Genomic DNA, 14,908 nt, shown 5'->3' with positions numbered 1-14,908 from the left:
TCTTTTACCTGTTTATTTGGATGTCATAATTTTCAACATGCAGCTTTAACCGGAAGTATTTTTAGGGGTGTGTTTACATGTTAAGGTAGGGGGGGAGAAGGCCAAAGAATAATCTGTGCGATCAAAACATTACAGTATATAGTATTCAAAATGAGGACTTCAAGGAATGTTTGGAGAGATCAAACATACATGATTGTGTGAGGCTTTAACTGATAATTTTAAAATAAAATTACCTGATGTCTAAGGCTGACATTAAAGATAAGCCAAAACTTAGGACTGGGGGAACACTTCGGCATCCAATTCAGTTTTCACTGAATTGCATGTTGTTTTTCTTAGGAAACCTTTCTGCAGATTAAATTTAAACTTTTTATTGGTTTGTGTTTTTTGTTTTGGGTTGGTTTTTTTTTTTTTGGTTTGGTGTGTTTTTTTTAATTAAAAATTATATAGTTTTTGATTTGGAACATGCTGGGCTGCATCAGGAGAAGCATGGCCAGCAGGTCAAGGGAGGTGATTCTCCCCCTCTACTCTGCTCTCGTTAGACCCCACCTGGAGTACTGCATCCAGTTCTGGAGCCCCTACTACAAGAAAGATACGGACGTGCTGGAGCGTGTCCAGAGGAGGGCCACGAGGATGATCAGAGGGCTGGAGCACCTCTCCTATGAGGACAGACTGAGAGAGTTGGGGTTGTTCAGTCTGGAGAAAAGAAGGCTCCGAGGAGACCTTATAGTGGCCTACCAGTATCTTAAGGGGGCCTACAAGAAAGCTGGTGAGGGGCTTTTTAGGATGTTGGGTAATGGTAGGACTAGAGGGAATGGATTAAAACTAGAGATGGGACGATTCAGACTGGACGTTAGGAAGAAGTTCTTCACCATGAGGGTGGTGAGACACTGGAACAGGTTGCCCAGAGAGGCTGTAGATGCCCCATCCCTGGAATTTTTTAAGGCCAGGCTGGATGGGGCTCTGAGCAACCTGGTCTAGTGGGAGATGTCCCTGCCCACGGCAGGGGGGTTGGAACTGGGTGATCTTTAATGTCCCTTCCAACCCTAACAATTCTATGATCCTATCTCCTGCAGTGATTTAAACTGAAATGTCTGTCTAACAGTCATTAACTGCTGTGCCCTGGGCTTGCACCTGCCTTGTGCCTCCTGTGGCAGGACCTTCTGTGCCCGTGAGCAGGACCTTCCATGCTGGCTGGCTCTGTACTTGTGTCTCCCAGAAGGCAGAATGTGCCGTGTTTTGCGACATGCAATTCAAAAAGACCATGGTTTACATGGAAAATATGAAGGTGATATGTACATCACTAGACCTTTCCTGAATCATTGCAGCAGCATTTCCAAATGGAACACTGTAAATTTTTCAATTAAAAGACTTGTGTTTTGATTTTTTTCCATCAATAAAATTACAATTCTCATTGCGCGCAAGTTCTCATTATGCAAAAAAGCAATGCTCACAGAGATTCATTTCCCAGGAGAAGAGGCAAAAGCATCATATACGTAATCCTGATACAAATGATTACCCCCACAACGTCTGTAGTTTGGTAATATGGGGTTAAGCATGGCATGAAGGCTCATGGGGTGGCCTGGCAAACATGAAGAAAAACAGGATTTTGAACAGCCCTATTATCCGGGCATTTAGTTAGGGCTCTCTGAACACTCATACTTGAAAAACTAGTTTCACAGTAACAAGTGCTGGTTGAGCACAGAGTCAAGCAAGTAAGTCTGGACAGGCATTGGAAATCCTTCAAGGAAACAAATATTCTCAGCTGATGATACTTCTCCGGGGCATCAGGGTTGTGAGGTGTCCTTTGGAGTTGCAGGACTGCCGGTTGCATTCCTTTCCTTAATGACTGAGCCATACCAAAGGAAGTCACGCGTCCATTTCATAAAACCTTTTGCATTGGCAACTTTTTGTTTGGGTTGACTTGGGCCAGGTTGATGGAGAGAGGAGCCGTCTTTGATTCGGTCTGTGCAGTGTCCAGCACAAGGAGTTGCACACCCATGAATGAAGTTCACTAAGAGCTGTGGCAATGAGAGCAAAGTGATGTCTCAACCACTGAAATTACGTTTTGGTAAAATACGTGATCTAAAACCCCCCCATAAAATTCACATGGAGACAAAATGTGTAGTGCAAGTGCTGGTTGAATTGTGCTGATTACAGGAGTCATTAACATAGAGGGAGTGCTTCTCTGAAAATTGTTGGTTATAGAAACAATCAAAATAATTTGTTTGTTAGGTGAGTTATCATAGGGACTTGTTCTTTTTCAGTCTGTGTTTTGGGTAGTTACTAGTTTTACCTGAAGTTAGAGATACTGCACGTTTGTCAGCATTTAATTGTTTTTATTATGTTCTGCTAAGAACATGGAAGCCCTTTATTCTCTGTTTGTTGCTGTGAAATTGTTTCCAAGTTTTATGACTTCACAGATATAGACTGTATCAGCGGTTTTTAATTGTGCATATTTATGATTTTGGTGTTTTACAAGATTCTGGAGATTAAGCCCCTCAGCTGTCACTGTTCTCTTTCTGTTTGCTGCTGATGGAAACACCTTAGCAGCAGCAAGCAAACCGCGGGCAAAAGGAATTGCACCACTAAGATAAAGTTGTTTCTAATCTAAGTGCTTCTCAGTTGAGAATCACAGTATGAGGAAAAAAACATATTCGAGGAATCAGTCAATTGTAGCTTTTTTCTAATGTACTATATTTACGTCCTCTGACAATTTGAGCTGAGCGCAGCGAAAACCTGGCCTAATTGCAAGGACTGCAAAAAAATACTTGAACTTTTTTCCCCCTGAATAAATAGTTATTTCTTCAGGATGAAATGCATCTCTGCGTTAGGAAAGAAAACAATAACAGTGCTGTGTCTGCACTCATTAAGTGGTTGGAAAAGAATGTACAAGTCTACATTGTTCTTTGGATCTACCTAGATTTCAGATCACACATTGGAGCGGATTCCCTGATGCTTCTAATTCTAAAGGAAACACAGTACATCTTGATGATACTTTTATTATCACTTTTCACTTCCAAGAATGTCTGTAAGATTTTGGATACAATCCTGGGCGATAGTATGCCAAGAGTGAGCCTTTGTAATTCTGGAGTGTAAGTATAGAAAATAACACAGGATTTCATAATGTATCTGTAATTCATATCAGCACCAAAGTGTTTATGACTTGAAAGAGATATGAATTACTTTTGTGAGACTGCGTATAAATATATATATTTAGGGAACGCATTTTTTTGCAACATTGCTGACTTAACTTGTAAAATACTGTTGTTTTTTCATCTTAGGTCTGAGGGTGACTGTGTTACTAACATCATCCCTCATGGTATTGGGAGCTGGCCTGAGATGTGTTCCAGTTTCGGACCTAGAAATTAGGAAGAAGTAAGTGAATCAGTTATTTTTAATATACATATTTTATGCTTTCTGCCAACGTAATTTTTGCTGCTACGGCAAAGAAATGTTAGTACAAATTTTCTGCATGGGTTTGATGAAACAAATGTTTGTTGTGTGGACGTGGGCTTACATGCTTCTTGCTTCTTAAATGGATTTTTCTAGTCCTTCTTTTAGATAGTATCTGAAGATCAGAAAGCCCTTTACAAACTTGAGTTAATTAAGCCTCACCCCATCCTGCATAGCTAATATTAATCTGTTTTGCAAACAAGGAAGCAGAGATTTAGAGAGGTTCAGAAACTGGCCCGAGATCACACAGGGAACCATGCCACAAAACCCCCAAATATGTAATTTATATGCAAATGTTAAATAATTAGTTCATGTTTCTCATATTGGATATATGGGATTGTGCAGTCAACCAGATGAATTCATGCAAAATGGCTTTTTCATGTAGTCTCTTCCAGTGTGCATTCCAAAGTAGTCTTCGGCTTTCTCTGTGGTTGAAACGAATGTTTTCTGTACACATCCAATTTGAGAGTTTGCGATAGAGACAGATTACTTCCTAAAAATCACACAATCCAAACAATTCAGTTGCCCCATCAATGTATCATGAGCCCAGGAATCCTCGGTAAGTACGGGAGCCGCATCCTTAGTGTGCAGCCAGGGAATACGGATCGCTTGTTGTTCGCTTATCTTTGTTTTGCCTTTCATGCTGAAAGAGGAAGGAGTACAGGAACTACTACGTTTTTCTGCTTCTTTAAAAATAGTAGTAGCACTAGATCTTCACTAGTTATGTAAGCACCAAGAAAAAAATATTTATAAAAGGTTTGTATGTTTTTTCCCCTTCAATTGTAGTCAACTTCTAGGCAGCCCTTGTATTATTTCAGCAAATTCCATTTTTTCCTTTAGTGTTGCTTACCCTGGAAACTTAACTCAGAAACATTTAAGTTGAGAAAGAAAATGTTTGGTGTGAAGTAGAAGGCAGGTGACTAAATGTCACAGGTTAAAAAAAAAAAGGGGGGGGGGAATAGGTTCAGAGGACTGAGAATGTGAAAAACACATCGATTGTAAAACCAGCCCCGATCAGGAGTAAGTAGCTAGTATGTAACGCTGGCTTAGTAAACTGAGTGCAGCGTGGTGAGTATTTCGGTTCCTAGGTGCTTAGTGAGCATATGAGGAAACCCAGGGTGCTCCAGATGTTAGTTGCCAACAGCATTGCCCATTTCAATGTGGTGTTCAAGGACTTTGTGAGCAGGGGAGGCTGAACTAACCGTATTATGCTGATGATCACAGTGACCCTTTCTATTTAGGGTAAAAACGTATGATTAAGGAAGAGCAATCCTCATTGTGCCCTTGTTTTACCTTTTCTCAAGATGCTAAGGGATGCTCACTATCCAGTTCATCAGTTCCGACCAATGTTGGATTAGTTATATATATCTTTTAAATTGGCTACATGGTTTAAATGCAATGAAATGTGGTGTCTTATGTCGCTTTTAATTTATCAATTTATGCCAAAAGACTTATGTGGGCCTAGGCTTTACCAAAGTAATAATGAAGATGGTAAGAACTTAAGAAGAAATTCCCAAGTGAGATTTTGATGCGAGGTATCATATGGGGAGTAGGAAGGAGAATTTCCACACACTTTGATCACCTTTAAACAAGGTTTTCCAGTGTAACTGCAGTGATGGGATCTGGGAGAAGGGTGAAATGAATGCTTAAGAAGAAACATTCAAAAAACAACTTCTTTAACTCGGTAAAGAAAGGCTGTGGAGTCGGATGAGATGTATAAAATATAATGATACATTTTATTGAAAAGCATATAGGGGAAATAAAAAAGCACGAGCAGAATCCTAATGGAAAAGGTTACTTATTTCATTTATTCATGCTGTGAAAATATGCGTCATCTCCAGCTGAAATTGATAAATTTGGTTACTTAGCCAAAAAAAGAGAATTTTTTTAAGAATTGCAGCTCTACCTGAGGAAGTAGTTTGATCTTTTTACACAGTTTGACTAAAAATCTAGAGAGAATTAATTATAGCTAATGGTGTGAAGCACAAGGATGGTTTTCAGCGAAGATTTCTTGAGACATTGTAAGTAATTGTACAGGCTGTGCAATGTAACTTACATCGTTTTGGGGACTAAGACTTAAGGCCAATTTTCATCGATTATTTGAAGCATGATACCAAATAAAATAATATTTTTGGGATGAGCATTACTGCTTAATGAATTAGCAACAAATGGCTGAGCACTAAACTGTGCGCTTACTCTGAATGTGTATGTGCATTAATATGACAGTTTGAACATTACAGAGCCACTCGGATGGACAAGATCCCACGCAAGCTAATATTGGAGCATTTCAGAAGCCAGTGTAACTGGAATGTCTTTAAATGCTTTTGCATGTTTCCTAATGTGTTCCTTCAGTTGCCGGATAATCTGCAGTAATATACTGAAGGATTTCCATGGGACAATTATGTCAGAGTTAAGATACATAAAATTAGAAGAACGTTTATGAGGTTTGTCAGGGTTTAGGGCTTTTTCTACTTTGTAGCTGTCTCTGCTCCCTAAGCTCTTGTAATTTAACATTAAGGAGAGCTACTAAAGCCCATTGCCTATCAGAGCAATCAGAGACGTGAGGAAATCACCGTTAAGACTGACATTTAATCCTGACTGCTTTGTGCTCCTTATCTCACACAGACCTGTAATATCCAAGTGCGTTCTTAAGCTCCTTTCTAGTCTGTAATTATTCTTTTGGCTCTAGTGTGGAACAGCAGACTATCTCCAGCTCTCTGACTCATGTTTTAAACACAAACCTTAACCTCTGTTTCCAGTTCATTTGGTGCCCATGTATGTGTGTGACTTGTATGAGGGAGAATTCGGGCTGCGCATTTGACTGTGTCTCTTGAAGCAGCTGTTCCTTATGGTGAATTTTCGTTCTCTGCCAGTGTGACCTAAAACCGTACTGGGAATCCATGCCAGAACCGCATAAATTCAGTGAAGGCTGAAGTGGGAGTGCAGGCAAAAATGAGGAAGCGTGGACCTGTGTTTGAGGAGCAAACCTATACATGGGCTAGTAAAGTCCCTCTCACGTACACCTATGCTCTTACCTGCTTTCCTCCTCAGCCCACTAACCTGTGACATTAATGTGTGTATCATAAAGACAAGGAGGTTAAAGAGAGTTTTTCTTACGTACCACACACATCTGGGCTTGTCAAATGTGCCAGATATGTGATGGTGAATTTGACTTCTAAAAATAAACCCCCAAACTATTACTCCTTTCTAAATGTTATGAAAACCTCATTTGCCACACCTGTTTTTTTTAGTTCATAATTAATGTAAATTATATAGAACGTAAAAAAAAGATGTTATCAAATTGTACCATTCCTGAACTTGTACCTTCTTCCGTTCCCTGAAGGTTGCAAGAGCATCGCTAACGCTTTTTTGCCTGTATCTCCAGGCCCAGTCCTTTCCTTTTTGACTACTACTTGGCACTGAGGGAATATTTTCATTGCATTCTTTTTAAATTTGATTATTTTATCCTGAGTATTAACAGTTACTAAGAGGCCATTTTTATTTTATAGACCAGATTGGTTTTTCCCCCCTTCATGTAACACTTTGTATTTATCTCATTTTATGTGTTTAGCAATAGATTTACATACAGCTTAGGACTTCTGTATAATTGTAAAATAATAAATCTAGGCAAAAAGCTATGTGAGCTGAAACAGGTAAGAAAGAAGGAAATAAATGATGAAATCAGCCCATAGCCATAAATCTGTGGCTTTTAAGACTGACCATGTGATGCAAGACTTCTTAAAGTGTTTTGAAAGACAGGATAATTAGAGACATGGAAGTAAAGGATGTAACATAATTTGTCATTTGTATTGAATATATAAATTAAGCAATTTATTAGAACTTAATATGCTGTTGGCTGGCAGGGTTTGGCCTTCACATTAGGTTTCACAACAGAGAAGTAGTTATTGAGGACCTTGAGTCACGGCGGTGAGAGGGTGCTCTTGGCAATAAGTACCATTAGAACATTTGTTGGGAAGCCAGCAAAACAATGACACGGAGAATGACAGCGGATACAGGAGCGGTTATTTACAAAGTCATTTATGGAGGGCACACCAGTAATTGCTAGTTCCTGTAAAAGGGCTTTTTCTTTAATAATGCCACTCTTCAGGATTTTGAAAATTTTTGCCTACTCTTAGATACATTGATGTTAACTTTTCCCTTTATTGTATTTGTAGATCCGCTCTTACCACATCTTTGGTACATTTTGTTTCTTTTAGCTAGTTGCAACCCAGTTTCTATCAAATATTCTATCCTTGTTAGACATATTCTTTAATAGTTCCACATTTTCCCTTTTTAATCCCTGAAAACCTAAAGAATGACATGGGATCATCTCGTTGTTTGCCTTTCCTGATCCTAAAATGACCATGAGCCACCATTCTCATGCATGAAAAATGCAAAGGGACACCTCAGAAGAGTAAAGAAAGGACACGTTAGACTCTTATATTCCCTGGAAATACTTAACACACTTCTGTGCTTACAAAAGCACCCCAAACCTGGAGCAGCTGTGGAGAAGATGGGTTAAAATGTTCCAGGGAGTTAAAAGAGCCTTTTAGGAGAGGGGATGGTAGAAGAATCTGACCGTAAGAAATAAAGACAGAGTGTGATGCATGTTGTGCGCTCCCTGACTCACTGGGGGAGAGAAATGAAAAAATTATTTAATCTGAAGCGTGGTTCTGGGAGTAAAAAGGTGAATAAAGGTACCCGGTGGTGTGCTGTAGCGCAGGAGGAGGATGCTGAGACGGAGCACTTGCCTGGCGCTGATGGCACTCGCTGGTTTGTGCTTTGGCTGCAGAGCTGGGGGAAGGCTCAGTTGGGTTAATCCATAGTATCGAAAAAAAGAGGTAAGTGGGGGTAAAAGGAAACAAGTCATTCATGGGTAGATTCTCAGGAGGAATATTTAATCTTATACGTCCGTAACTTAACAGTTTAGCTTGTTTTTATTACCTCTACTGGCTTCATCTTGTTACACAGGTTTTATTTTTTAACCTCTGCTCCAAAGCTGTTGTTTTAGATGAGAGGTCCTGTGTGTCGTTCCTAACTGGCAATGATTTTTTCCTGCTTTACTTATTTGTCGATGTTAGAGGTGGATTCGGTGGGTGATTGCGTGTCCCTCTGCCTGCCCAGCGTGTCCTGTGATGCACCGGCAGCTGCTGCTCAGCGCTGCCAATTAGGTGGCAGCCAAATTGGCTTCTCCTTCAGCTGAAACAGCCTTAGTGGAAACAGAAGATGGCTTGATGGGTTTGGTGGTAAATACTCCTTTCTCTTGCTCCTGTGCTTGATTTCAGCCGTGGCACTCTGGGTGTCATCCGCCTCCCCCAGCGACGGGGTTAGCTGCTGAAGCAGCAATTTACCCTGTGTAAATTCTTGGAATGGTAAATCCAGTAGATATATTAAAGGAAACTGAAATCTCAGAAAGGGCTCAGTATTGCTGCAATATTGAATGGGCAACATTTCTACAAGGCCTGAGGTAGTATATAAGTATATAAGCCTATGCTGGAAGGAACAGAATTTATATTCTTTGTGGGATATTTCACTCCATCTCATGTAATGGCAGGTGTTATCCTCAACTGTAATAAGCTTTTGATTTTTTTAATCATATTGAGCTCTTTGCCTTAGTCTTGTGACTCATATTTTGTTGGCTAATTTCTGTCCTTGAAGAATAATTCATATTAATTGAATTTATATCGAAGCTGCTGCATTATAATCAAAACATCCTCTTGCTCTTTCACGGAAAAATTGTGTGGGAGCATTTAAATAGGTCTTGTTTATCCCATTTCCTAATTTGCTCTATCTCATGTACGTTCCTACTCTTTTACTAAAAAATCCTACTGGTGCTAAGTAATCTCCATCAGCTTTCTCCCATGGCAGCCCTGATAGCAGCCAGGCCTGGTGCGCTTCCCTGATAACTTCTTTCAGTACGTTTTGCCTCATTAGCCCATAATGTAATTACCCACTTTGTGTTTACAGCAATGCTGTTTATTTTGGGTCCATTCATATTTGATGAGCGTGTTCTCCGTTAGGGTTGCTTTAAAGATGTCTTCTTTTAAAAATGGGTTTGTGGAGTGGGTTAGCTTTAAAAGAAAAACAAACAAACAAAAAAGACCCTTTTAATAAAAAAAAAATAACAAAAAGCAGCTTTGATGTCATGTGCCCTCATCCTTCAAACTTGGATAAGGCTTTAAGTGAAGACACCATCTTCTCAGCCGCGTGACAGCTCTGCTGACGGCACAATAACATGGTGTGACGATGTGAGGATGTGAGTGAATTTGTCACCATACTGCCAGGGGTCTTGCTGTACGCCTGCCTTGTCCCTTTCCTCTGTCAGGACGTCTGACGGAGACGTCAGGGTCTTGGCCTGCAATTGCTGCTCCCTCCCCTTGCAAATCCTTGTCTCTCCCTTGGCAGGCTCTCAGTAATAATAGTTTTGGACCAACTCCGTTTTTCCAATCCTTTTAAATTTAAAACCGAAACTCCCTGTTTTTCAGACCATTGCAAATGTGTTTGCTGTTTTCTTTAAGAGTGGGAGAAGAGGCGTGAGGCTGGGATGCCTGGGAGATGCTATGGTTCTTTCCAAGTCTGCTCCCATAATGATGTGACAGACTGTGCTGAGGCCATGGTTTGTACGGGGGCTGAAATGTGAGCCCAGTTCCTGATGAAAATGGTCAAAAATACATTTTTAAGTTTTTGTCTTTTCCTTTTCACTGAATTGCTGGTGATAATGTACCACACAGTGATTCGGGCTTTCTGCTTGTAATAATTTTTCTTACTGATGGGGAAAAACAGCTTTAAATTATTCCACATATCAATGGTCGCATGCATCAAAAACAAGCTAAAAAATGCTAATGGCCTCAATCCATGAATATCCAGAAGGCATAAAGCCTTTGTAGTATAAATACATCATTTAATGAAAATATTGAAAGGAAGTGCATTTCCATGAAATTCATCTTTCAGAATGTTATTTTTAATAGATGAGTTCATTGCTTTACCCAGAGGTATTTTCCTTTCCCATCCTTTTCCAGACATAGACCCTTGTTGCACTCTCTTCGGGTTATGAACAGAACAGCATTTGCATCGGGTTCTCCCCATAGTCCATAGCAGTGAATTGCTGTAAAGCATGAATTTGACCTCCCTAACTCTGTCTTTGCCTTAAAAAGTACCTGAAAAGGTTCCACTTAATGATAGAGGGTTCTTTTGTTGTACTTATTTTTGTGAGTCTAAAGGAAAAGCTCTATGCTTTTCTAGTGACTTCATTGTGAACAATCAGAGGTGATTCTTTACAAAACTGGTATCAGAGATATAATAAATCTCTTAAAGCATAATGTGGGTAAGTCCATGTTTTTTCATATTCCTTTTCCTGGGCAAGCAACTTGCATCATACATCAATGTAGATGCTCCAGAATAGGAGGTTTTTGCTTGCTTTGTTGCCATGTACTTAGGCTAAATTCAATAGCACTTGAGAAATGCTCTGAAGTCCTCCAATGGAAGGGTCTCTTTCATTTGCTTCCAGTAATTCCCACAATGAGCTAATCACTATATAAACTTATTTGTCTTCCAAATTAGCAGGAGCTGAACAATCTACTTCTTTCAATGAGTGAAAATGTCAGGCATGTGAAAGAAAAATCAGCCATCCATTTCTGTAAAACATTAACTTCTTTATCCGGAATTCCTGTTTGCGTTAATTGTTAGGATCAGTAATTAATCTACTAAACTTTTCCAGACCAAGAGGCATGCTACAGCGCTGTCTTTGTGCAGCAGCAGGCTGGTGCTCTAAGCGACTTCGTTACTCCTTACGCTTTGCCCAACAGCGGCAATTTTTTTTCATTGCATCTGCACAGAAGTTTTAATAGTGAGTAAGCGGTCAATTCTCATGGTAGCTAGTAGGAAAAGTGGGGTAGAAGTTTCAGGAAAAAAAAAACAAAACAAAACACAAAAATCTCATCTTCGCAAGGTTTTTGAGGTGAGCTCTGCCACCTGCTAGGACCCAGAGGAACCTCATTTCCCAGTTGACTGGGGCTCATCAGAGGCTGGTAGGGAAAATCCATGTTTAGAGAGTCAGAGCAACGCGCTGGGGCCGACGGCCTCGCTCTTTCCCTGTGTTGCCTGCCAAAGAAAACGCTTTTTCCATTCTGTTCATCAGTGTTAAAATACTGATATGACTTCTCCAGTCCTAGCCTTCCCAAAACAAGTTCAATTAACACATCTTAGAACTGCGCTTTGGAGATTTATTTTAACATTGCAATTTAAATCCATTGTATTAAAAGTCATTTCTTGGGTAAGTCGTTTTCCCTCTACCATTGCCTTTGTTTCCCCATCTGAGTACAGAAACAAATGAGATGATACCCTTTCCTTTACAATGCTCGTAAGCGTAGGCATGAGATGCACTATGGTAGAAATGTTAAATGTCTGCAGTTTTTGCATAGAAAAAGTGTTTATGTAACACACAGCTTTTTAATAGCTTAACAAATCCAATACCTGACAGGACTGTGACCATGCATGAAGAGTTTCAACCTGTACGGGGAGAAAAAGATAATTCAAGCCAAGTGTAAATGGAGGCTCTTTCCCATCTTAACTATGTGGTATTATCATCAATCACAAAAACCTTTTTCCTGTATAATCTCACTTTTTTTTTTTCCATATGCAGTTTGCTCGGTGATATTGTAATTTCAGCATTTATAGTCTTACATGTGTTTTTTTCGTTATTGTTGCCTGTTAGGATATTGAAGCAGAGACAGCAGGGAGTGAATAAAGTAGAAATAACCAGGTTACTTCTTAATACTCATATAAAGTCTCCCCTCAGGGAAGTGATGAAGCCCATATAATTTAAGTTATTTATAATGTGACTTGACAAAAATTTGGAAGAGAGATGACAATACAGTACAAAAAAGAGTTTTTCTTCTTTAATTTCTAGTGTTATATTTGAACTATCCCTTGTTCTATGTTTTTGCCATTCAGAGACCAGTTTAGGAAGAAATGTGATCTTTATTTTGTGCAAAAGGGTGTATGTATGCATATATATATATATATATGCCTGCGTACTAATTTTTTTATATGTAGCTGGATATATACATAATATAAATGTATGTTATCCGTTACTGTGATGCTGTGGCATATTTTATTTAGCACTAGCATTTACATTTACATAGTCCTCAAATAATTTTGTTTGGGGTTTGTTTGGTTGTTTTTTTTTCAAGGCCTTGTGTTCAACTGCTAATTACAAGTTTGGCAGAGCATACAAATTCATTAGCGCAGAGGTCAGGGGTGCAAAAACCTTGAAATTTTGAAATGAGTCCCTCACCTGGCTTCTGGAATGGTTAGAAATAAGATATTTTGGCTGGATGTTTACTTTTGCTTTAAGCTAGACAGTCATCAATTATTTTGTAAGTCAGGGATGAATTTCTGGTGTCATTTTTTCCAATTTTCCTTTCATGATTGTGATTAAAAAGCCTTCCACTCTTCTGTTACTTTCTATTATTTGAGCTCAATAACTTTCTACTTTATGATACATGAAAATAATTAGGTGATGGTTGGATAAATAATGCGTCTGAAAACAGAGCAGAGCCGGATAAATAACAGATGAAAATTACTCTGTTAGTGCAATAAGTCTGAAAAATATTTTTCCATCTGGGTAGGGTCCTGAGCTGAAGTTATCTTGTTAGCCTTTTTCTCAGGGAAGAGAAATTTTGTTGTGCAGAATGAAACTGCAAATAGCCGCAGGGAAAAAATCAGTTGCTCTTTGCACCTTTTTGCTAGCAGAAACAAGAAGAAAATGGGGGAGTAACAGAAATAAGTGTGTCCTGGTGTTGCAGCAATTCTTAGCACTGATGGTGTTCAGGAGGAGACTCCTATGGGCTGTGAGACCGAAATCTAGTGCGGTGATGATAAGATGTTGTAACAAACAGCAAAAAGCCACCAATACTGTTGTGTTCATATTTCTCTGTCAGATGGAGCGGCTGCTACACGTGTCTCTTGGAGCAGCAGCTCAGTAAATGCACCGAATTGTGTTTTGAATCTCTCGTCCCTGCCTCTCTAGGGAAATGAGCTAAGGATGTGTAGAGGAACAATGCAAATAATCTTTTTCTCAGGAAAAAAAAAGGTAGCTTAATTCAAGCAAGTATTGAAAAACAGATACAATAAGGTTTAGGCTGTTGTTATATGCAGAGATGTTTGAAGTAGTAGTGTGTATCAGTGGCAATTTAGTCTGAAAATAGTGTTTATTAACCCAAATGTGTTAGACTTGACAAATTAAGCAATATGAAGATAAGAGGTGCTCTACCCAGGATGATAATGTCCAACTTGGTAAATGCCGAAAATGCAGATGGAAAGGCAAATCTGTGGGAACAGACAGCACAGCCGGCAGGGCAAGGCAAGGCAGGAGAGAGAGCAGGCAGGAGAACACCAACAGAAGAAGAGACCTACAGGGAGCCAAAAATTGGCTCTTTCTTTAAAAAAAAAAAAAGTAAGACAGAAAAGTAAGGTAGAATTAAAGTTCTGGATTAAGGTATTACTTTCTCCCTTTGGATCTGCAAAGTAAAATTAACACGTGTCTCCCTCTAGTATAGAGGTCGGTCATAGAGCTTTATTCGGATGGTGGAGTTCGATAGATCTAAATCTGAAGTGTAAGTACATGAAAAGAGTATGCATATTTCTCACAATATATGAATTGGGTTTTTTTGTTTGTTGGTTTGTTTGGGTTTTTTTACATAACTCTTCTTCTTCTTCTACCAGCGCCCATAGGCGCTGCAGAAAAACTATTGTACTTTTTTCTGATTTTAGTGGGTCTTACTTGCCCTTAGAATTTCTATGGAATAGGCATATTTGAATTAAAACAATATTATCATACTGGTATGAGTCAACAGAAGTGTTAATATTGCACCGATAGCTATAAAGGTTATTTTGTGGTGACACAGTTTTCCTAGCATACAATAACAAAACCACAATTTAAGCATTAAATTCACTTTGGAGTGAGAGGAAATACTAAAATAATATCTTTATATGTTGCAGTAGTTACCTCGCTGGCTAGTGAGATGCAGCTGTTTCTGGGGATGTAGCACAGCTCTGCAAGTACCCTGGAACAGTTTAGGATAAGTTTGAGAATAACTTATTGTAGTGAGGTAAGTTAAATGAAAATACCAAAGTGCACAAGGATGCCTTGGTTTGTCCAAAGTACACTGGGTTGGAGAGTAACCATGAGGGATTCATGTAATCTCTCCTCCAGAAAAGTATACCAGAGCGTTATTCAGATAGTGGTTTTTATTTATTTAAAACCATTTAATTTTATTTTATTGGGGGCCCACAGTTTAACAAGCATGAAAAAGGCCTGACTGTGCCTTGGTGGTGCCCATCTGAAGCGCATCATGAACAAATAGTGATGAAATCGATCCTTGCTATGTGAACTTTAAAAAAAAAAAAAAAAAGGTAAAAAAAAGGAAAAAAAAAAAAGGAGCAATTGCTCAAA

At 39.1% G+C, this 14,908-nt stretch overlaps 1 protein-coding gene across 1 annotated transcript in view; it reads left to right on the top strand.

Annotated features, from left to right (window-relative positions):
* Window positions 1-14,908, top strand: part of SLC49A4 (solute carrier family 49 member 4) — a 72,121-nt gene that overhangs the window by 17,694 nt on the left and 39,519 nt on the right. The window contains exon 2 of the mRNA XM_054208021.1: window positions 3,282-3,375. Within this exon, the coding sequence (XP_054063996.1) occupies window positions 3,282-3,375 (94 nt within the window). The remainder of the gene's footprint in view (window positions 1-3,281; window positions 3,376-14,908) is intronic.

The sequence above is a fragment of the Rissa tridactyla genome, chromosome 7 (genome assembly GCF_028500815.1).
Source record: "Rissa tridactyla isolate bRisTri1 chromosome 7, bRisTri1.patW.cur.20221130, whole genome shotgun sequence".
NCBI classification, from domain to species: domain Eukaryota; kingdom Metazoa; phylum Chordata; class Aves; order Charadriiformes; family Laridae; genus Rissa; species Rissa tridactyla.
This window is presented reverse-complemented; position numbering and strand designations above follow the sequence as displayed.